Source organism: Bombus affinis, chromosome 3, assembly GCF_024516045.1.
Source record: "Bombus affinis isolate iyBomAffi1 chromosome 3, iyBomAffi1.2, whole genome shotgun sequence".
Classification (NCBI taxonomy): domain Eukaryota; kingdom Metazoa; phylum Arthropoda; class Insecta; order Hymenoptera; family Apidae; genus Bombus; species Bombus affinis.
In genome coordinates, this window is record NC_066346.1 from 11,175,594 (window position 1) to 11,197,896 (window position 22,303).

The 22,303-nt window shown below is 33.8% G+C and overlaps 2 protein-coding genes across 8 annotated transcripts in view; one reads left to right on the forward strand and one right to left on the reverse strand.

Moving 5' to 3' along the window:
- Positions 1 to 5,431: 5,431 nt before the first annotated feature.
- LOC126914710 (2-oxoisovalerate dehydrogenase subunit beta, mitochondrial) lies at positions 5,432 to 19,982 on the reverse strand. Of its 2 annotated transcripts, none has more exons than XM_050719059.1 (8): positions 19,653 to 19,982; positions 18,854 to 18,931; positions 18,357 to 18,559; positions 18,074 to 18,229; positions 14,035 to 14,206; positions 12,919 to 13,064; positions 8,109 to 8,195; positions 5,432 to 5,974 (listed from the first exon to the last, which is right to left on the reverse strand). In XM_050719059.1, exons 1-8 carry the CDS (start codon positions 19,786 to 19,788, stop codon positions 5,834 to 5,836), a joined length of 1,119 nt encoding a protein of 372 aa, XP_050575016.1. In that variant the 5' UTR covers positions 19,789 to 19,982; the 3' UTR covers positions 5,432 to 5,833. The 2 variants fall into 2 exon arrangements, with proteins under 2 accessions (XP_050575016.1, XP_050575015.1); XM_050719058.1 differs by having other exon boundaries at positions 18,065 to 18,229.
- Positions 19,983 to 19,990: 8 nt separating this feature from the next.
- Positions 19,991 to 22,303, forward strand: part of LOC126914646 (centrosomal protein of 290 kDa-like) — a 170,263-nt gene continuing 167,950 nt past the window's right edge. For 5 of the 6 annotated variants that reach the window (XR_007709765.1, XR_007709764.1, XM_050718821.1 and 2 more), the window contains exons 1-6: positions 20,746 to 20,988; positions 21,197 to 21,281; positions 21,390 to 21,436; positions 21,512 to 21,598; positions 21,662 to 21,797; positions 21,879 to 22,015. Coding sequence is in view for 4 of the 6 variants with exons in the window: in XM_050718821.1 (XP_050574778.1) it covers positions 20,809 to 20,988; positions 21,197 to 21,281; positions 21,390 to 21,436; positions 21,512 to 21,598; positions 21,662 to 21,797; positions 21,879 to 22,015 (672 nt within the window). In the remaining 2 variants the exon portion in view is untranslated. The other variant, XM_050718823.1, reaches the window with a different exon arrangement.

Consider the following 22,303-nt stretch of genomic DNA (forward strand, 5'->3'; position numbering starts at 1 on the left):
ATGAAACTTATATACAGATTCGTTTTACTTATTAGAAATTATAACGGTTACTTTCCTTTTGATATTTTATATGTTTTTGTCTATTACATGCATTTTTGCAACTTCAAATTTTATATAAATATATTACAACAGTTATACATTGTGCATAACATGTACAATGACATACAATTACATAAACTATAGTTTAAAGCTTATTTATTTAGCTTTTCAGCTATTTGTAATGATATACATAATATTATGATAATGACATATTCTATAAAAAATAATTCGTGGACACGTACTTGTAGGTGTAATATTTAGAATTACTCTGAGTGGATTTTAATGTGATTCGTACTAGGATCGCTTCGTGTTTCGAGTCGTTAGATAACTGCTTATTAGATATTACATGCTAATTCCTCTGTTTATTAACAAAAAATGTAAATTGTATTCTCCTAGGATAGTATAGCTCATATATTTTAGATATAATAGCCCAGATCAGTAACTTTCCTATTGAGAAATACGATGTTTGGTAAGAAAGTCGTCTAAGAGGCAAAAATGGCAGTCGGCGATAAGAAGATAAATCTAAAGAACATTTTAATTACGTTATATATATTATATAATATAATACCGTCAACTTTAATTCTCCATATATCTGATTCCTTTTACATTCTTGTCTTATCTTAAATATCCAAAGATCAAGCTTACTAGAGAAAGACGATAACTTCAAAATATTTTTAACACGAACTTTTGGGAAGATCTAAATAAATATCAAAGTAGTTTTGTACAATATAATCTTTATTACAAGACGTCTGAATCCATAAAGCAGGATTGCCTTCTATTGTGTCTGACTATGAAGCATCACTCTTCTTCCTTGATTTCTTTCGTATCATCTTTATTATTCATAAACATAGTACATATGTGATACACTTTTCACATATGTAAGTTTTTATCATCAATTTCAAGGCAATAAATTTGATATTCGTGTGAACACGTGTTGTGATAAAACAATAGAATATTTCTTTTTTACACGTACATTGTTTTTATCACACGTGCGTGACGGCAACTTTGATACGAGACTCGAATAAAGAGTCACGAAATTCTAAAGATAATTCTTATAATAATTCGTGTAAAAGCATTTACGTTCCACAAATGCAATGACAACAGCAGAAAGATAATATTTTAGGAGATGAAACAAACCAATTTTATCCACTTATTGTTAATCCTACTTTTTATTAAATACTGAATAATATTCTTAATGATACTGAAGAAACAAAACCAATATTAGGATATTTTGATTTTTTTTTATTCCAAGAATCAGAGACTATCCTTAAACTCAGGAACATATTAATACATTATCTAAAATATTCTAATTTTACAGTATAAAAATAGATTTCGTATGAAAAATACTTGCTACAACATAACATCATAACGAATAAAAATGCAATTAACAACAGACAATGTCGAAGAATGTCAATTATTTCTGGAATTAAGGGAAATCATCAAATCAAACTCGCATTATTTATTGTCCCAAGGAAGCTCTCTATAACTTCAACTTACCATTAGTGCCCGCTAGGCTTCATCCCTAGAAAAAGGCTCTCTGAAGCATTAGCTTCAGTTCGTTCGCGTAGCCTCGCACGGCAAACAAAATTATATTCCGATAAGATAAAGACGCAGCTGTAAGTTTCGAAAGCGTCGTAAATACGTCACCAATCGATCGGTGAGGCCGATGGAAATTTTTACGGGCGTCAAATCGCTGCAAACCGGCACGGAAAACTATTGATTGGAGTTGTCCGATGGGAACGTCGTTTCGCGTGGCTGTTGTAAATCAGCGTAACAAAAATCAGTCCGACGCACGCGACACTCGAATGGTAACAAGCCAGACATTGCTCTTTCGGCATTGATAGGCACGGAGAGATTCGACCGGCCGCGATTCCGATTAATTAATTTAATCGGCGTTGCTCGCGCGTGAATCACGAGGTCACAGCACGACTGATCGTATATCTTACACACGTGCACAATTTTACCAAAAATAGAAGCGACTATAAAAACAAAAAATAAAGAAAGGCAAAGAAGTTAATGATATACACACGCATATATATATATGTATATGTATAGTATTATAACATAAACGAGGGCCGTAAATTTGATAACAACCGTAATCGATAAGTCGCTGTTGAAGCAAATGGAACGAGTCCCTGCAGTTCTCCCTGTTTCGAGATTATGGTTGAGTTGATGGGTTTACCGGTTGGATATTAAAAGGAAGAACTTACGAGATTATAATTTAAATACTTGTTCGCGTATTTAAATAATGGTAACAGAGAATTTATATTCGACGCAATGTATACATAGATATGGAATTTTACCAAATTTAGCGTTTGCAATGAAATCGTGTAGCGTATTATGGAATTTCTATATGTTTTTCTTTTATAGCAGAGGGAAACTATATTATAATGTGCGTTGAAACAACATTTAATACACTCAGGAAAGACAACATCGTCGTTTTCACGTTTAAAATGATAATGGTCCGCTAAAATCAGATAATTCCGGTTATCAAGATTTTGTCTAAGATTCACACTTTCGCAGTGGCATCGATTCATCGTGAAGGTCGCGTTGACGTGATCGGGAATCCATCAACTTTCAATCCATGTGAACGCATCGGCGCCATATGTTAGCGTGCACGAGCCGTTGCTCTATTCCCGCAAAAATCGACTAATAAAAAGGCAACTCGTCGACCTTCGATATAGTCTATGCCTCCGTGGCAAATGGCTCTTTCTCTCTCTTTCCCTTCTCTCTGTCTCTATCTGTATAAATATATATATATCTGTGTTCTCTCGATTCTCTCCTCGTTGTTCTCCTACTTCGACACGGTTCACCTGTCTCTCTTCGTCTCTCCCTCGCCGCCCCGTCTTTCCTCCCTTCTTTCTCTTTGCCTTTCTGTTTCTACCGGCCGTATGGTTGCGCCGGTGTGCACCGTTGCCAACTTTCACGTATCATAATACACAGTGAAAGAATGTGGTTTCCCTTTCAAATTACAAAATACGGTGCGAGTGCACATTGCGCGCCGCACACTTCCTTCGGCTGATCGCTATTTTCTTTCTTGCCTCGATTTCGTCCGGGTTTGACCTCGGCAATCCTCTTCAACACTCCGCTTCATCCGGAAACTCGCGTTTAAGTATCGACGCCTCAAGTATTATAGCGATTACATCGTTCCTTTGCTTTATTACAGTTGGTCGACTTTTATTGTAAGAACGATAATTGTTAACGATCGTTAGAATGGTTAAAGCTGATGTCGATATTGTTGTGTTGGCTAATATCGTAAAGTTTGATAGTCTATACGGTAGGTAAAAACAAGCATCGCATATACCCTTATTTCCCAGTGAATCGTTATTTTCTAAGATTCTACCTTTCATTTGCATAGAATCCAATTTTTGCAATTATACGAAAGAATTAACTAAATAATAGGAAATTTCGTTTTACTTCTTATAGTCACTGTATGATGCATAATAATTTTTTCCGAAGGAGTTCTACCAGCGGCAATTTAAAACTCGACTAAGTAATTTAGTATTGCATATTTCCTACGATTAAGCCTTGTAACGTGAAGACACGCTCGTAGTATGGATTATGGTTTCGATCCAACAAAGTTTGTGTTTGTAACAAAGTTTAGTTACAATTTGAACTTCACTTTTAGTTTTTTGAACTTCAGTTTTCCTTCCTCGAACCTTAGTTCTCTATTTTATGAAGTCAATCACTATAGCTTCTGAATGGCTCATGCATATGGCTCGTACTGTCTTCAATATTTATTGTAAATATAAAATAAACGTCTGTTAGTTTACGCTTTTTAAATACATAAGCTACAACTATAAAGATACATAATTAATTGCAAAAGTATTAAGAACAGTGAATATCAAACGTAATGTTAATAGCTAACGCTAAATCACAGCAATCATTTTCTGACCTAAACCAAAACGATCAATCACGGAGGTATTAAGGGCAGTAAAAATAGCTAACGCTAGATTCCCCACTAATCGAAACTGAAACATCTATAAACATAAACCTATTATCCAAAAACTTGACGAAGCGAGAGTTTAGCAACAAACCCGTGTAGAAGCCGAACAACTCCTGTTCACAGTTGGCGGTGTGTTCCATAAATTATTTACGCATAAATTACGCCCGTTATGCTGTCAACAAGGAGAACATTTACGAAGCGTCGACCGGCAATCATAGCGACGCTCTCTTTCTCCCTCTTTCCCTGGATTGAGGTCGCAAAATCGCTCGATTCTATCGACTTCGCCCGGTTTCGCCTTCTCCAAGGATACTCGTCGACCAGTGTAACACCTGAGACAGGAGCCTTGATTAAGATATTACGTTGCCACGCATGGTCCACACACCGATCAGGCGCTCGATTTTACAGCTAAAGACAGACTTGACCCAGATATTCTGTAAAAACGAGTAGGCACGTCCGTTCTAATTGCGAATATCGATTCGACGGGACTCCTTGGTGCCACGCCACTGCCGCCATCGTTGTCGCCACCACCGGTCACCATGTGTTCGGTGTATCATCTTTCGACGGCAGGTTCAGCTCGAACAGAGGAATATTCACGTGCCTATCCACGTCGAATTGGGCCAGGGACATGTTAAACGACGTCCAGCCGAACAATCAAAGCTGCACCTGCAGCTCCTTTCAACTTCCCCGTTAAAGAAACCGGGGAACGGGTCTAAACAAGAATTCGACACGACTCGTAGAACGTCTCCCGGATGAACTGAGAGGTTTCACGTTTGGTTAGACAAGAAGATTGAACTTGTCCTGATATATATCGTATGATACTATGGTTGTCTGGTTTGAATCTGTTTGTTGGAAGGTAGATGAATATTACAATGTTGTTGCCTGATATTTGGTAATTTTGTTTTTGGGTGCTTTTGTATGTACGTATCTATTGTGTAAGATCGTGTATGTTGGAATTTTTAATTTATTAATATTTTTAATTTTATGTACGAAGAACGATTGTGCATACTGATTATAAAAAACATTTGCTCATGTTCTTAAAATACCTCCGGTAACAAACCATTGTTTGTAGTAAAAATACAGACAAGGTATTAGTGTTTGTGTTTCATATATTCTATATTCCCAAGTGTTTCTTTTTTTTTCTTTTTTTTTTTTAAGTAGACCATTGGTCGAAACGAAGACTAGAAAATAGTCAATGAAAGGCAGTCGAAGCTTAGCAAAGATAGCAATCTTAAACAATGCTATTTATGCGGTATTAGGTAATTTTCCTTGTACTATACTCTTATCTTTGTGATTTCTTATTTAACGTCATGTTTTATTTATACATCATATTGTATTTGTTTTTACGATTTTGATATTCTATTTTGATTTGACGACAAAGAATATCTACAAATAAATTTGACATGCTACGTCATCATTCTTACATACAATTAAAAATAATGTATACACTTGTTGAAAAAATTATCCTTTATTTTTTGTACAATAATATAACGCAAGTTTATAACGTACATGATATCGTGTTATTTGAAATGTTATCGTCGAAATGTACATTACACAATAAACAACGTAACCCGATCTTGATATTGCCCCTCTTTTCAATCAAGTTTCACATCATTGATAATCAAACAGCAGCTAACAGACCGGTTAATTAAAAGCAACTACGTATATCGATCGAATCATCCTATCAAGAATGATGGAACAGAAATTCTTTGGACTAATTTTTAAGCAGGCGAAAGAAGACCAAAAATCAATACTCATGCGTGTTGTTGTGGCGGGGTAATGTCCGCAGAGGCAACAGGTTTCTGGCGTCTTCTACTGCGACAAGTTCTTAAGTAGAATAGCCCTGGTTCTTCAGTATTTCAGGATCTTTCTGACTGCCGCGAAGCATCGCCACTTGTCTGGTAGATAAAATGGTTCGAAAATGTGCGGAAATGGACAATCCCAGCCTGTGACCCTTTGTATCGGAGCTTCCAAATGTAGAAAACACTCTTCCTGCATTGAAAATGTTCTTTTTACTCCTCTTTTATATTCTCATTTAACCATAATTTTTCTTTGAAATTTTATAGATTATTAATCCATTATATTACATTAGGGTTTTTGGTAAAGTACATGGATTAAATTTTGTTTTCTTTCTATAAAATTATATAATTTCCTATACGGCTGTCACTCCAATTTCTTTGACACAAGGTTTACACTTTGGTCATCGCTAGTTTTAATATTAGGGAAGTATGAATTTAGTAAATTTGTTAAATTACTAATATTTATTAACATTTAAATTAGTAATATGTAATAAATGTATAGCATAGTTAATCGATGTTTTCAATTGTTGCAGATTGTGTTTCTGGAGAATATTGTTGGTGGAAAATTTGGAATTACTATATACTTCAAAGAATGCAAGAATTTTAAGTAAACAGTCACAAGAAAATTTCTAATGAAAGGTCTACAAAAGGAAATCGCTATTAGTGATTAAATTCGGCACAAAAAACAAATTTTATTATTTAGGAAGACTTAAAAATCTCCCACGCTTCGTCTAAACTTTTTTTTTCTAATGTACACATTATTTTAAAAACAGCCACAATATCTCTATTTCAAAAATTATTGAATTATAGAACTGGTAATTCACATAAATCTGAAAGAATGAATTCATCGGAGAAGTGCATTGAATTACGTAAAAATTATACTGATTGCATATATTCAGGAAACTACGTACGATTAAACTTTTATTTTTAAGAAACGAAATTTCGTATGCATCAGTCTAATACAAATAAAGCCTGTAAAGAATTTGAGAACTTAATTAACCGAATGAGAACAGTTTTACGAAGGTATTTAAATTAATGACAGTTATGAGTACATTTCTCAGTTTTGTCACGTCGAACGACAGACATGATCGTATTATTAGGCGAATGTTTAAATTACAAACGATCGAACTATCCATTTGCTAATTTAGCGCTAGGTATAGGAGTTTTGCAAGGCAGCCGAGGTTTGTACATCTGAGCAAGCTGAAGCGTATCGAACCGTCACGAAGTGTGCGCATGACGTAACAGAAAATACGCGTAATGATATCCTGCCACATTCCAACAATGTATTGAACATGCATCTAATGGATTTTGGCACCGTGCACGCGCCACGTGTAAATAATTTCGTAACTAGAATAAAATTCCGTTTATCTATCAACTGTGCCTATACGACCGTTCGATTGGAATTACGTGCAGTTATTTCGCGTAACATGGCCTAATTGCTCTGATATTTGCTCCAACTTCCTTATACGTGCATAATATTTCAATCGATCTATTAGATCGTTTCATAAGGTTCGCCGATTTCTATTAAACTTTAACATTTTGAGTTGAATCGTTAATATTTTTATTGAGCCATTATGAGCTCAATCGTCAACGTAGTCTTTTCCGTTTTGTATCCGTTGTTCCATTTGGAAATTAACTTGCGCATCGCAAACTCATATATCTACGATTTCGAGTTTAATCAACATTTTCGAATAAAAATTTCCTCCTCGTTTATCAACTCATATCTCGTAAATCTGACTTTTAGTTTTGTTCCGTTTGTATATCTGTTCCTAGTCTTTCACTTTTAAAAGTCAGCTATATTAATTTATGAGTTTATTAACCTTTTAAAGTATAAAAGTTCAATATCACGTATCTCACTTTCTATTCAATTTCTAGATTTATGTAATATTTCTTCGTTCGAAAAAATGCTCCACGCTTTTATAGAAATTTTCATACAAGAAGACGATCGTTTGTCGTGTTTGAAAACATGGAGCTTGCGAATAAATCGAATTAATATTTTCAGTTGTCATTATCGTTTTAATTTTCATTTTATGGAATACACGAAGTACACAATGACACAAATGTTCACAACTCTCTGAATCTTTTTGAAATCTGTGCCTGGTAAGAATGAAATACCAATTAAGATAATAGACACAACATACGTGGTAAATAGAACTTACGAAACGATCTAACAGATTGGCAGTTTACGTTCAAATACTTTTGATTCTTCCTTAGTGTAATCTCTCTTCGTCACAGTTGAACGAGATTTAAGTTGAAATGTGGTAATCAGAGTTTCAATTTCGCTTACACTGTTATGTCATACCATTTTCGAGGAAACATTTACTTACCTGAACGACTGAAACTATTTCTGCTCCGAAGCCACTCGTTAGCGGCGCTTCATGGGCGATTACCACGCGGCCAGTCTTCTTCACCGACTGTAACATTGTGTATCATTATTAAAGTAAAACGATCGCGTGTAAATCACAGATTGTCTGGTATTAATCTTTCGAAATAATTTCGCACGATTGTAACATTCAGGTAATTACATTTGGAGATAATTCAACAATATATTAGAGTAATGAGAAATTAGTCTTCTGATATTCTAATATATATACGCTAATACCAAAATATCAAAATTGTATTATTCCATTTCTGAGTAAGATAAAATACAAGGCAATAGGATATATTAAGGTTTCACAGTTCCCTTATTTATTACACGTATGTGCATAAGGATATTAGGCAGTTTGTAGAGGTTTGACACCATAATAATACCATTAATCATTATCAAGAGAAAATGAATAATCTGTAAAAGACAATGTAAGATACAAAGAAGACCAATTGATCATGTTTATAGAGATAAATTGTTTGATTTTTATAAAGTTAACCACTAATCATATATTGTAGCTTTAAAATCGACAACTTCCGAATGGCTCAAATATTTCTTATTTTGAGGAATTCGATGCAATTATTCTAGAGTTCCTACGATGTTGTATATATAATTTTCGTAATATATTACGATATCAACCCTTGTACAGAAGATAATGTCAAGCAATTTCCACAGTCCCATTCACAACCCCTCGATAGCATACATAATTGAACTAACCCGCTTATATCCTGAACCGTAAGCACGAACGTCAATGCCTCTCCTAACACAGCTTGTTATTTCGTCGAAGGATAATCTCATCACTTACTGGAGCAACTCGATCCCTTTCCACACATCTTCGCTGGTGTTATAGAAACGTCCAATTACGAAATCGGCAATTAGACATTCATAGTCATTGCAACGGATGGTTCGATCCGTAATGTCGAATATAGACCAACCATGACCACCCACAATCATCCACGCTATCACGTGTCACGGAGGGTAATTCTTTTGGTAGAACGAGCCGTTTCCCAGATCAATTCGTGGATGATTTACGCACCGTCCTATATTGGTCGGAATAGCAATAACTTATACGCGGACAGAACCTGGAGTCCTTAAATCCTAAGAAAAATATATCTACACTAATGATAGCTTCGGATGCAAATAACTACATTGAGAAGACGTTCGTACCGCGTTAGATCAAACTATGTATTGTACGTGAAAAGAAAATTGAACGTATTTTTGTTAACTTTTCAGCAGTACTGAATCGAAATCGCGTAAAGAAATTCTTGTAAAAACAAAATTTGGTGTTTTAGCATACTTCGTCAAACTTCCAAAACCAGTATATTATCCCTGAGCATGTAATTACAAGGGTGGCGAGCAGAATAAATTACATCGTGTTTTAATCGGTTCGTTAAGGTATAAGAAGCACAGTCTTAACTCTTGTGGACCTTTTCTTGCCGATATGGGCTAATGCCACCAGCGAAGCTGGTTCGCCGCAAGAAAGTTACATTCTATCCAAGATACATTATCCAATCTTCATGAATCCTCTCCCTCTCTCTCTCTCTCTCTCTTTCAGAACTTGTTTAAATAAACAGAAACTAAATTTCTATATGGCCACTCCAACCCTTATCAGTTTCCATTTCTCACGATCTTTTTAAGCTTCTTAAACTCGTTTAAATAAACAAAAACTAAATTTCCATATAACCACTCTAACCTCTTATCGTTCAGTATTTTTCACGACCAGGCTTCTTTACATTCTACCGCCTGTTAAAATCATGGCTTTCAGAAACCATACGATGCCTTTTATGCTCTGAGTGGATTTTATCCGCTAATAAGGGAATCTCGCGACAAATATCCTGTTCGAATGACCTTGACAAACATATGAAAGCATATGAACAATGACTGCTTTGTTTTATATAGCCACCGATTCCACGTTTTAGGTTTCGAACTGCGTTTAACTGTCAACGTGGTAATTGAAATTTGAAAGTTTGGAAAAGATCTTCAAGACTGAAGTTCGATAATTTGGAAAATTGGAAATTTCGGAATTTGATATTCTGTGGTAGAAAAATTCTACGATTCGAAATTTAGAGGATCTAAAATCACACATTTAAGTATCAAGGAATTTAGAATTAAAGATTTGGAAATCGGAGAATTCGAAATTGAAAATTTGAGATTCGAGGATCGAAAAATTCGAAATCTCGAATTTAAAAGTTAACGAATAACGAAAAAGTACGATAACTTCCCTCTTTGACTTTATCGCAGGAGAATCTCGCGACAAATATCATCGACATCGACGTATCGAAATTACGCGAAACGGATTTACAATTGCGCTCGCCTGGTCGGCTAGTTCACGTGCGAGTTACTGTGTATAATACTGTCACACATAAGCGGCCGATGCATACCGTACAATCGGCATATCATTAAACTAAAGATCGATTAGCATAAATCAGCGCGATATTAGCGTCGTGCCGTACTGCGGTGTGCCGTAATTCGGACGAGTGAATGTTGCCTTCTCGTTCGTGTATTCGAATCAACGTGACAACGCGACGTTTAACGTTTCGATGTTAAATGAGTAAGTAAACGCTCGATGAATTTTATTTGAGATTCGGTTGATAGCAACAGCGATACCGAATAATTTGTGTGAATGAATATTATCTTTGTTTGAAAATTTCAATCAACGTAACGACGGGGATATTCAATATTTGCAAGTTAAATAGATAAGTAAATATTTTAAGTGTATTTTGTTTCTAGCAAACGATTCGAACGTTTTAGATATTATTAATAAATAAAGTTATAATCTTGGAAAACATTTGGCAGTTGGTTAATATAAACGATGCAATACAGGAAGGTTTCTAATTGTATTAGGTTGTCCGAAAAGTTTTTTTCGTTTTATAAGGAAATAATAGACATACGACGTTTTTTGTTTTATATTAGTTTATTGAATTATGCACGAACATAGTAATAGAGATATAACGAAATACATCATACCTAATTCAATAAAATAATATAAAACAGAAATTGTTGTTCATCTATTATCATCTTATGAAACAAAAGAAACTTTTCGAACAACCTAATAATATTATTAAATAATATTATATCTGCATCTCTTTGTGAAATTATGGAATTCATTAACTGATAATATCAATGAATTAATTATTATTACTCTTGGATATTACTATTATCGTTTATGTGCATTTTTGTATAACATAAACCAGAGGACATCGTAAAGTCGAAAGACAAGCGAGTATGAAGATCCATATGTATTTATATATATTAATAAATTAACAGCTAAACGAACAGACAATGTACAGGTTATAAATTACTGCGACATAAAGAATTTCTAGGATTTTACAATGTTACGAGTCGAATAAAGCAATGCCAACCAATTCTTAATTTGTAGAATTTACCGGAATTTATTGCTTCTTTTATTACCAAATTTATTACTATGCAAGAAATTTAATCGGTACAAATAATTTGTAACTCGCTCGTAAAGTTTCGCTAACAATATTCGTGGAATTATGCAAGAGCGCAGTGAACTCGCGTTGAATTTTCGATAGGCGGAGAGAGGCTGTAGAGGAGAGGCTTAATGAGCCGGTAATCGAAGGAGAGAGGCGCTAAAACAGCGACGATCGCGTTGGATTATTCGCGGCGGTACCGATTTCGCAAATAAAAATGGACGTGAACGCGTATATCTACATTTCGCAATTATTTCGCAACGTTCCACAAGAAAGAAAGCAACGCTAACTTTTTTCGACCGATTTCGAAAGATTCGTCTTGAAATCGAGATCTTTCGTTTCTTAATTGAAAAGAAAGTCACCGTTTGTAATTCGGTATCTACGTATTAAAAGGAAACAGTTAAAAAAAATTAATCGAAATAATATTTCGATGTATAATTACTGTATGCTAATATCGAGGGAATAAAAAATATGTTTTCTACGACCATAATATCTGACAATAAAATTCTGTGACAGCTTTAAGATACAATGAATCGTTTCTGGTTTCTCTCGAAAGATAAATGTTCCTCGTTTGCACCTTGGTACGTTGATTTCTTCATTTCTCTATCTGTTTAATTATTCTTCGCTTCTATGAATATTCACCATTTATAGACTGTGCAGGTTTATTCTTTTATGGGAAATTTATACATACATAATAGCACGTAGAATACACATAATATGCTAGAATACATAAAACTTTCATGCACGTTGCATTCCTTTAACTGTATCCATAAAGATCCGAATTTACATAAACATTCGCAATTTATTGTTGCATAAAGTAAATTCCGATTACTGTTCGTTGATAATCGTTGAAGTGGTACAAATGTACGATTCGCTCGACGGGTCATTTTCATCCTTAACTTCGTTTAATTCCTGTATCATCGATGCTATACAATCTATTTCTACCACATTATCCAACAGAGGGGAAACAATTTTTTTAAAACACGAACCTTCCTTCGCCAGTTCCGCCAAAAAAAAAATTATTCGTTAAAAAACGGAACGATTTAAAAGGTCCTGAAACGCAAACCCTCCTGCACAAGTTGCCCAAGTGTAACTGCTTTCCACGAACGAATCGTACGATTAAAATACCGCATATCTCCCTCTCTTTCTCCTTCTCTCTCTTATATCAACGAAGGACACGAACCCACGTAATAGCCGCGCAAACGTAATAGTCTCGCATTTAAACGTAACGCATGCAAACGATCCGGTTGCGTTAAACGCGGTAGAAAAGAAAAAGATGCAAGAAAAGAAAAAAAGGAATAGAAAAGAAAACGTAGCGAATTATAATGATGAAATTACCTTGCAAACGAGTTCCGTGTCCCAAGGCAGGATAGAAACGAGGTCTATCACCTCGCAGGACGCCCCGAGCTCCTCTTGGACAAGATCGGCCACCTCCAACAGTACGTGCACCTGAGTACCCCAGCCCACGAGTGTCACCGCGTCACCTACGTACAAATCCACACACCTGTAACACCGCTTGCCTCGTTTCACCTTACGCCTCTCGCAATTGCCTGCCGCGTCCTCTCTATAAGAGTCAGTATGTACACCAGTGTCGCCGGTATCCTGTTTCAGGAGACCAGTCATCACGTGTGCCACTCCATCGATCGGTAATGAAAGGACGGTCGCGACCGATGAATATTATACGGGGTGTCAGAGATCGTGTTATTCTATAAAACTTTATCAACTTGTATACCATAGTAAATTTTATTTTATGCAACTTTTGTGCTGGAAATTTTTAATCTTATAACGGGTTACAAGGTGATGCGAATGAAATAATAGTTTCATAGTAAAACACAAGAGCAACGAGAGACGTCCAATTTGTAATTAGAGAAACCCCTTTTTACAATAATTCACCAACCAATACTTTAGTAAATCGATATATACCATACAGAAACGAACGCACAATAATTATTTCCAAAAATGAATCGCACGACTCTCGAGGAGATCAAGAAATGGAACTATCAACGTGTTCTCAAAAATCACTCAAAATAAACTTCTTCGTAAATTCAAAGCTTTCAGAAAATTCTTAGTTCGTTTAAGTAATTCATGGCCGAACAATTGCCCGTTAAAAAACTTCTTGCTTGTGACGAACACATTGTATACAAACCAATAACCGTTCATTATCGATCATTCGCGCCGAATTAGCAGTTCACGAGCGTGTAACGAATTATTTATCCGGTCAATTAATCGTCGACGATATAGCATAACGACGCCATAAATTCCCTGTCCGCAAACTCGTGAAAGTTTCATCACGATCTTGATTCGATCGTCCATCGATCGTACGAATGTACGAAAAAGAAATAGCGGTTTACATTACGCACGAGGAATGATCAAACGTGATCCATGGCATTGTTACGCAGTCTCAAAGTGAAACTTGTCCAGAGAAGACTCGTTGCTTCTTCCTGTAACGCTTACCTTCTCTCACAACCTCAGCCTTGCCGATCTCTATCTTGTAATGAGCTGTCGGCACATCGTCGATCGCAGTACGGTACAATATTTTCGGCTCGAACATGATGCAGGGATCCGGTTCCTCTATGCAGCTCAACAAAAGACCTTTCGCCTGTTTCGCTCCGCGGGGCATAACGATCTGAAAAGGACGTTCGGTTACATTTCATTTCTCTCCGTGTACCGGTCGTGCACACGCAATCGGTGATTACGTCCTGGAATTCGGAGAAGAGCGACCTTATCCTGTTCGACGGTCTCTCGATGCCGAGAACGATGTATAGATGGAAATTGCGATTTGATTCTTTCGGATGATGCAAAGTGAGTTGTGGTCTGTCTTTTCGGTGTGCAGAACGGCCTTGAGGTTTGTATGGAAAGGCTGTGGACGGTGGATACCATATGTTATCGATTTTAACCGCGTTTAACTGGTAATTTGGCAATTTGAAAACTTTACAATTTCGAAACACGAAGTTTGACGTTCAAGGACTGGGAAATTGGAAATTTAGGCTCTGGGATTTGAAAATTGGACAACTGGAAAGTCGAAAAATTTTAGATATAAAACGTGAAAGTTTCGAAGTACTTCGTGTTCGACGATAGTACCCTCAGTTATAATTTGTACTGGTGTTCCTATAAAATTGTTATTTCCTTCTTTAAAGTTCTTTCGATCTACTGCGAGGATGCGAGGATTTCAATATTACTTCCGTAGTTTTGATTAAAGATACGCAATAATTTAACCTTCACTTCATAAATGAACGTAAGGAAATTCGAAGGTTTAAAGTGAAGGAATTGAATGATTGTCTGACAATCCGTTTTCCTTGAAAATGTCCATCAAATTGTCCTTTCCATTGCGTTAAATCAAATACGCATTAAAACACAAAGCTTTTTTTTCTAAATAATTAAAACCAAGCCAAACTTCATTTATATAAATTTCTATCCAAAATACATATATCAAAATATTTCCATACTATCAAGAAAACAATTTTTCGTTTAAACTTTTCAAAAAATAGTCCATCTTCCGTAAATAAAATATACTCTATCAAATGTTTCTCTCCAATAACTCAACAAAAATAACAGGATAATGCAGAGTAATGTCGCTTGACTCAGGAGAAATACGAAGTAATGCACTTTGGTTAATGAAATTCAAAGTTCGATGAAAATGCCGTTTAAAACAGGTAAGCGATAGAATGTATTTGTTTGTTTGAAAAATTCGTAGCATCTTTAACAATTCATAGTCTACAAAATAATCGAATAAAATTGCTAAATTATAATCGTACATGGATAATTGTATATTAAAAGAAATTAAGAAAGAATTAATTATCTATTCCCATTCGTTACACGTATATTTATTCCAGGTTTTATAATAAGATTTTTTAAATTATTAATTATGGATTTGAAGAATTTCAAGTAAAAGCTACTCGAAGGAATTCTATGCTGGAAAGAATAAGAAGTTTCTCAAAAAAGAACTATTGGAAAAAGCAATATATACGTTATTTAACATAATATTAAACATTTTTTTAATTTCGCTCCGAACTATCCAAACGATTTAATACTATATGCTAGCAACATACATTTTATTACGTTGCAGGTTTGTTTCCACGGTTGGTGTACTATATCAAAGCGCGCAACGAAGAGCGTGCGATCTCTCAGCTTCAGGAAATGTCGACGCGATGTTGCGCACTGCTGTTCATGTAATCGAGATGTATAGTGTCGGTAGTGACACGTTAGTGTACGAGGAAAACTTTCCTCATGCATACGTAGATACGTGCGTCGTGCAATATTCATAGAATCTCTTCCAGAAAGTTAAGAGTCAATGGCTATAGAATAGAAGTGAACTCGACAACGAAGGATCTCGTATATATCCTTGAGCATAGAAATCCATTCTGGATGCTCTTCAACTTTTTATAACGTTTCTATTCATTCGTCACCAATTTGTTCCGTGATCGTTTCAGTCTGAACGTGATGAATAGCCGGCGATTAAATTTACAAATTATTTAGTTACGAATTAAATGAGAAACGTTTTAATAAAAAGGAAAAGAAGTTATTGCCAGAATGATTGTTGAGATAAAGTGGCCAGTTTCTCTCTGTATCATTGATCTATTGTTTTCAATGGATCAATAATTTCGGTGGACGATTGTATCTGATAGAGACATCTGTCTAACAATGAGGAAAGTATTCGTTATCGACGTGAACTGAAGAACTTTGTAATCTACAGTACATAAAGAGCTTTTTTATCAATAAAAGCTAAAGAACTTTGGCACTAACTCAGCAGTGATAACATTAATAGTTGCTCGAATTGTTGTGGCTATGGATATATGAATAATTATTGCAGACGAAATATAGAATTTTTTATATCCCTATGATATTTGTGTTAATATTAATTAAATTCTACCCTCCTTTTACCATCATTATGACGTCAATATTCAGCTCTGTTTTATACCTTGTCTGAGATTTAACCTGCGTTAACATCAAATGTGATATGAATGTAATGATTTATTATAATACAGACATATGTGAAATCACAAATTTACATACTATAATATTTCGTGCATATGACATTGCAATGTATATGTATATCTACATATTGAAAACTATTACGTAATTTAATATAATACGATATAAGAATAATATGATTTGAAGTATTCTATAACTTATTACATTTTGTTATGTTCAATTGTTTGGAACACAAATATACAATAAAACTATAATAGTTAGTAAATTATGAACTATTGATTCGTCCTCTGTAATCAAATTTATCACCATTAAGTTAACGATATTTTTAGCCAATCAGCGCCGACCTCCTTCCTTTAATTCATGTGAACCTCGTAGCAATGATGTTACGCGCGGAATTTTTGGTCGGAAAATGTCGTTGCATAGTTCGTGGCGATTTTATGTGATTTTGATTAAATTTTTAAGTGTGTTAATGGAATATTGTGTTTCAAGTGCTTCATTAGCGCGCCAAGAAACCGCGTATACCTGAATCCAATCAAATTATCAACTACAAAGTAAGAATTTGTATCTAATATTCTATAGCCCAACATTTATGCGCCATTAGAGATCATACTTATGGTACAATACTTTGTAGCGCCTTCAAATACTGTTTCATTACTGAATGTTTCATATTTGCTCAATAATCATTTGAATTTCATAGAAATTTTATTATTAAGTAAGTATCTGTGGTATCATATTCATAAATCTTCATAAAGTTATATGAATATATTAATGTTGCATAAATGAATTAAAATATAATAGATACCATTAAATATGTTTTCCTTGCTATAGTCGTGATCCATCAGATTATAGCTACTATGGATATGTCTTCTGATAAACTAATGTTCTGGCGAATACATCAGAACAATTAAATGTATCAATTCTTATGAGAATACCTGCATCGTTCTTCAGATGTTTCATTCTTCAAAACAACAGTTTGTACTATAGCGACCCATGACCGTAGAAAAAGTTTCAAGTTGAAACAGAAAATTCACTGGACGAGACTCTTATTATTGTGCCTTTGAATATTAACATTATTTTGGGTCATGACGTCTAGATTGTTATTGCTGTTTCTTGTAATTTTTAGCTAGAGTTGCACAAGAAGGTTAACTTTTTGTAATAACGTCCGTTGATATAAATGTATGAACACGCTCCCTATTCTTTCTTCGATTGGTATAGTACCATAATACATCTGGCTATTACAAATTCATCCATTCGTTATTTTATTAAATATGCCTACACGTTAAAACCACCTCAGTATATTCTTCATACAGAACAGTATAATATGGTATAGTACATATAGTACAATAAAATAGTAGAAAATATCAAGTTATTTTTCTCGTCTATTTTTCGGAACATTCGTTCATCAGAAAATGCATCCATTGTAACCATAGCTTAATATATCCTATAGTAATAGAAAAAGGCATGTTTCATAATATTTATATTATACTTTAATTCAATACTTAATACTAACTTTATACTAACACTATACTTTAATTCAATATTTAATACTAACAAATTGTACCTTTAATCCTGGTGTATGAGCGAAATAAGCTTCTGGACTCTGGGAATGGTAGTGTCCTCCATGACCGACAGCACCACATGGTGCCCGAATTGTCAATTTACCACAATCGAATTCTGCTCCACTTCGGTATCTAAATTTTGCTGCTTCGTTTACCAACTACGGATAGAATAATTTATATTACAAATTAAAATGTTTATGCATTTCGATGATAGGATTCTTTTCTCTAGAAAAGCAGTTTAAGCTTGTGAAAATTAATAATCGAAATTTTTAACAATATTGATACCTGGTCGAAGGCGGGAAATATGTAATCAGCAAATTGAATTTCTGCGATCGCTGTCATACCAACGGCGGCTAAACCAATTCCAAAGCCTGCGATTCCTTGCTCGCAAGTTGGCGTGTTAAAAACTCGATCATTGCCGAATTCCTTTTGTAAATTCATCGTACAGCGAAATACTCCTCCGAATGCGACATCTTCACCGAAGATCACTAAGTCAGGAAAATTATCAGTGTTCTTCATTAATAAAATGTTTGCACGTAAATGCGGGCAAATATAGTATATAACAATATTTGTACTAATAGTAATATTGGATAACAGGTCTATAATAATTTACATATTATAACTAGAACCTTATCAATTTAAAAAACTGATACAGAAATTAATTCGTCTCTCTGATAATCAATATTTTAACTTCACACAGTACTAGTAATTTTTTAAATCAATTAATAGCAACTAGTAAGTAGTGACTAGGATTATTTAATAAATTTTTTAAATTTCATTACCTGCATCAGAGTCATTCTTCAATGCTATTCGAAGTCCATGGTTTATCGCTTGATACATATTCATTTCTTGAGTTTCACCTAAAACATAATTGTTTTAAAATTATATAGTTATGCATGCCATTACATCTTCACTGTTTTTCTTATTGCCATTTATAATTCAACTTCTTCATTTATACGCAATACTGAAATATTCTCTCGTGTCTACTTATTTGTCTCATCATTCTTACCAGGAAACGACAAATGTAATTTAATGCACAACTACTGTAATTAGTAATAAATTGGCGATTCAATTGTGTATTTGACACAGATATGTATTTTCATCCTTTTACCTACACAAATCAATTTTTTTTCAAAAATTACAATAATATATCTTTATGAAAATGTCACAAAAATATATTCATTCAACGATTGACAAATATATATTTACACTCAATGATCAACGAAAAATTATTTTTATCCCCTTAACGTTCATGCCCGTATGAGACACGGATATAGTCAATGAATCATTTTTTAACAAATCAACATATTCAGCGATAAACAGTCACATTTTTGTAATTATAAAAACACTTGTTCTATTTAGCCTATCCTCTTTAGATCTTGTACTTTGCATTTTATTGTATTAAAAATGTAATGTATAGTATTAGAATTATAAAAAATATATATTATTACATAGCTAGGAAACAATTGCGCTAAAAAAAATGCGCGTTTTTAACTGATTGGATCGAAATAAGTTGCACGTTTAGGAGTTAATCAACTGGTAGTCAAGAATCACAATTAAAAATCAATCGTATTTACTCACCAGGAACGATGATGGTTTTGTCGGTATAATACGTGAATTGTATCCACCTGACATGGTCGCGTAACGTAGATGATCTTTGCGTGAAATTGAGAATTAGAGAAGCATTCAAACGCGTAGACAACTTACTAAGTATCATCGCAACGAAGTGACGACTCACCCAGAGTGACGATAATGTATTCGGTTTAATGTGTTATCGTTATTTACATACAATATCCTACTTTAAAACTCGACACCCATAGTTGTTTGAATGTTGAATTTCGTAACAACCTTGTCCAGTGGTTCACATATTAATGATATGTATGTGTCGCATACAAAGATATCACGTGACACTAGTGGTAGCATGCAAGCTATAACTGCTTCGAAGTTGCTTTAGATAAATATTCTTATCATGTTATATTTCTCTTTTCTCTATTATCGAATTAGACTATTTTTTGTGAGAGAAGCATTATATACAGCTGTATTATGAATACGGAAGTTAGATGTAGGTATGTACGTATACTATATGTGCACTGTACATGATGTAAGAAATTATTGTGAAAAGTGTATTCACTATTTTTCTGTATTTAAATGATGTTACTTGTACTTCCTTCAATATTCATAGTAGGTTTAGATCAGAGTATAGACGGTTATCTTATTTATGGGAAACACTCTTTGATAACGTCTCGATAGTTCTTATAACATAACGTAATACTATTACTGAATCATGTACAATATTTTCAATTCGAGGTTTCAAAAGTATTCATTTATATATATGAATTTTCCATATAAAAATTGAAATTTGTAAAATAAAAATTCGAATATACGAACTAACATTAATAAAAAATAGTGTAATTTTAATCAAATTTATGGCAATGAAAACATCATATTGACCTCTGTGTTTTATATAATAGTGTTTGAAAGTATTTATCAAATTCTTTGAACATTATAAAGTACATATTTCAAACAAAATTTTCGCTTTCATGCATTAATAGGAAATGTTTCAATAATGTTACATTTTCGTGTTAGTTTTCTAAGTCCCCGTCAGATGTCGGATCAAACGCTGAAAACGAGTTCCCATGACAACTAGCTGGCAGGCGTCACTGGTAAACGTTAAACAGATTGATTACGTAGAAATAGTAGGGTTATATTTAGTGGTAATAAACAAATATCGCGAAAAATGGGTCGTACTGATTGGGATCGTATATTATCAGCAGATCCATCGTCATTAACCGACGATGACATGGAGGATCTTTATCCTGCTGTGATCAGTTGCGACGTTGACGAGATTAGTGATATACATAACCTACGAACTTTGATGAAACTATCTCAAGAAATACTGCAATACAAAGACAATCAAGTAAAAATAATCATTTAACATTTTTATTTAATACGAATTGTTCTTCATAGAATATCTCTATTGTTATTTGTGTGATATTTATTCAATAAAATGCAGCACTCTTTCTTATTCTTCTATCATGTCTTTCCTCGTTGTATATAGAATAGTATTTATTTAAGTTAATAATTAGTATTCTTGTGTGATATTCTGAAATTTATTTTGTTAATAGGTAGAGTCACTACTTTTAGAATGTGGCGAATTAAAACAAACCATTTCTTCCTTAAAACCTGAACCTGCTAAGCGTAAAAAGAAAGGTAAATCATGTGTATTCTTTAGTTGAAGTATAATTTTAATCAAGGTTTACTTTATTACTCTATTGCAATGGAAGTATATTATAAAATATGTTTCATTTTATATGATAGAATGGGGTACTTCCGATTCAAAACATGAAACCACCAATGTATCTAAAGTAAGATATTTCATTAGTAACATAGCAAAGATATAAAAACCTCTTATAAAACTATCCATGTTATTTTGTTTTAAGCACGTAGATGTATCTGAAAGCACTGATTATGACGATGCTTTGCAAGGCAAAAATAAAAAGATTAAAATTCTTATGACAGAATTAGAGGTGAGTTTCAGAAGGAACAAAATATTGTTAAAATGTTCTGTTTACATCTTTGTAATTCCATAGACTTTTGAAAGGGACAATTTAGTTTTAAAAGAACGGTTAACCACTTTAACTCAAGAAATGGAAGATGCAACATATAAAATGAATGAAATGACCGAAGAACTAAGTTCTGCACAAATCAAATCTATAGATTATAAAGGTTATTAAAGTGAAAAGTTATTTAGTTCGTTATGAAAAGGTTCAGTTTTATGATCAAACTGCAAGAATGTATTTTTTACAGAAAAAATATTTGACTTAGAACGAGAAAACGCAGCATTAGTGACACAGGTCGAGGAAGTAACAGCTCAACAGTTAGATAGAGATAAAGCAATAGATGAATTTAGTACAGAAATTGATGCTAGAATCAATGAATGGAAGGTATATCGTAGTGTAATTCAACTTTAATTCCCAAAGCTCAGGTTATAATGCTATATGATTAATTTTATTAATTTCTGCTTTTATTGATACGAATTAAAAAATTTTGAAACTGTTTTGATATTCATTTACAATATTATTTTTTTAGTCTTATATTAGAATTTATAAATTTTCCTACTGTGTTTTACTATCCTACTAAAATGTTGGTATCAAACCTACTAAAATGTTGGTAGGATAGTAAAATACAGTAAGAAAATTTATAAATTCTAATATAAGACTTAAAAAGTAAAC

Coding starts and splice junctions, on each gene's coding strand:
- LOC126914710 (XM_050719058.1), bottom strand. CDS start 19,788: ATGATACTTAGTAAGTTGTCTACGCGTTTGAATGCTTCTCTAATTCTC. Junction 18,560..18,853: donor GAAGAATGACTCTGATGCAG/GTAATGAAATTT, acceptor TTCCTGACTTAG/TGATCTTCGGTGAAGATGTC. Junction 13,065..14,034: donor GGCTGAGGTTGTGAGAGAAG/GTAAGCGTTACA, acceptor ATTTGTACGTAG/GTGACGCGGTGACACTCGTG.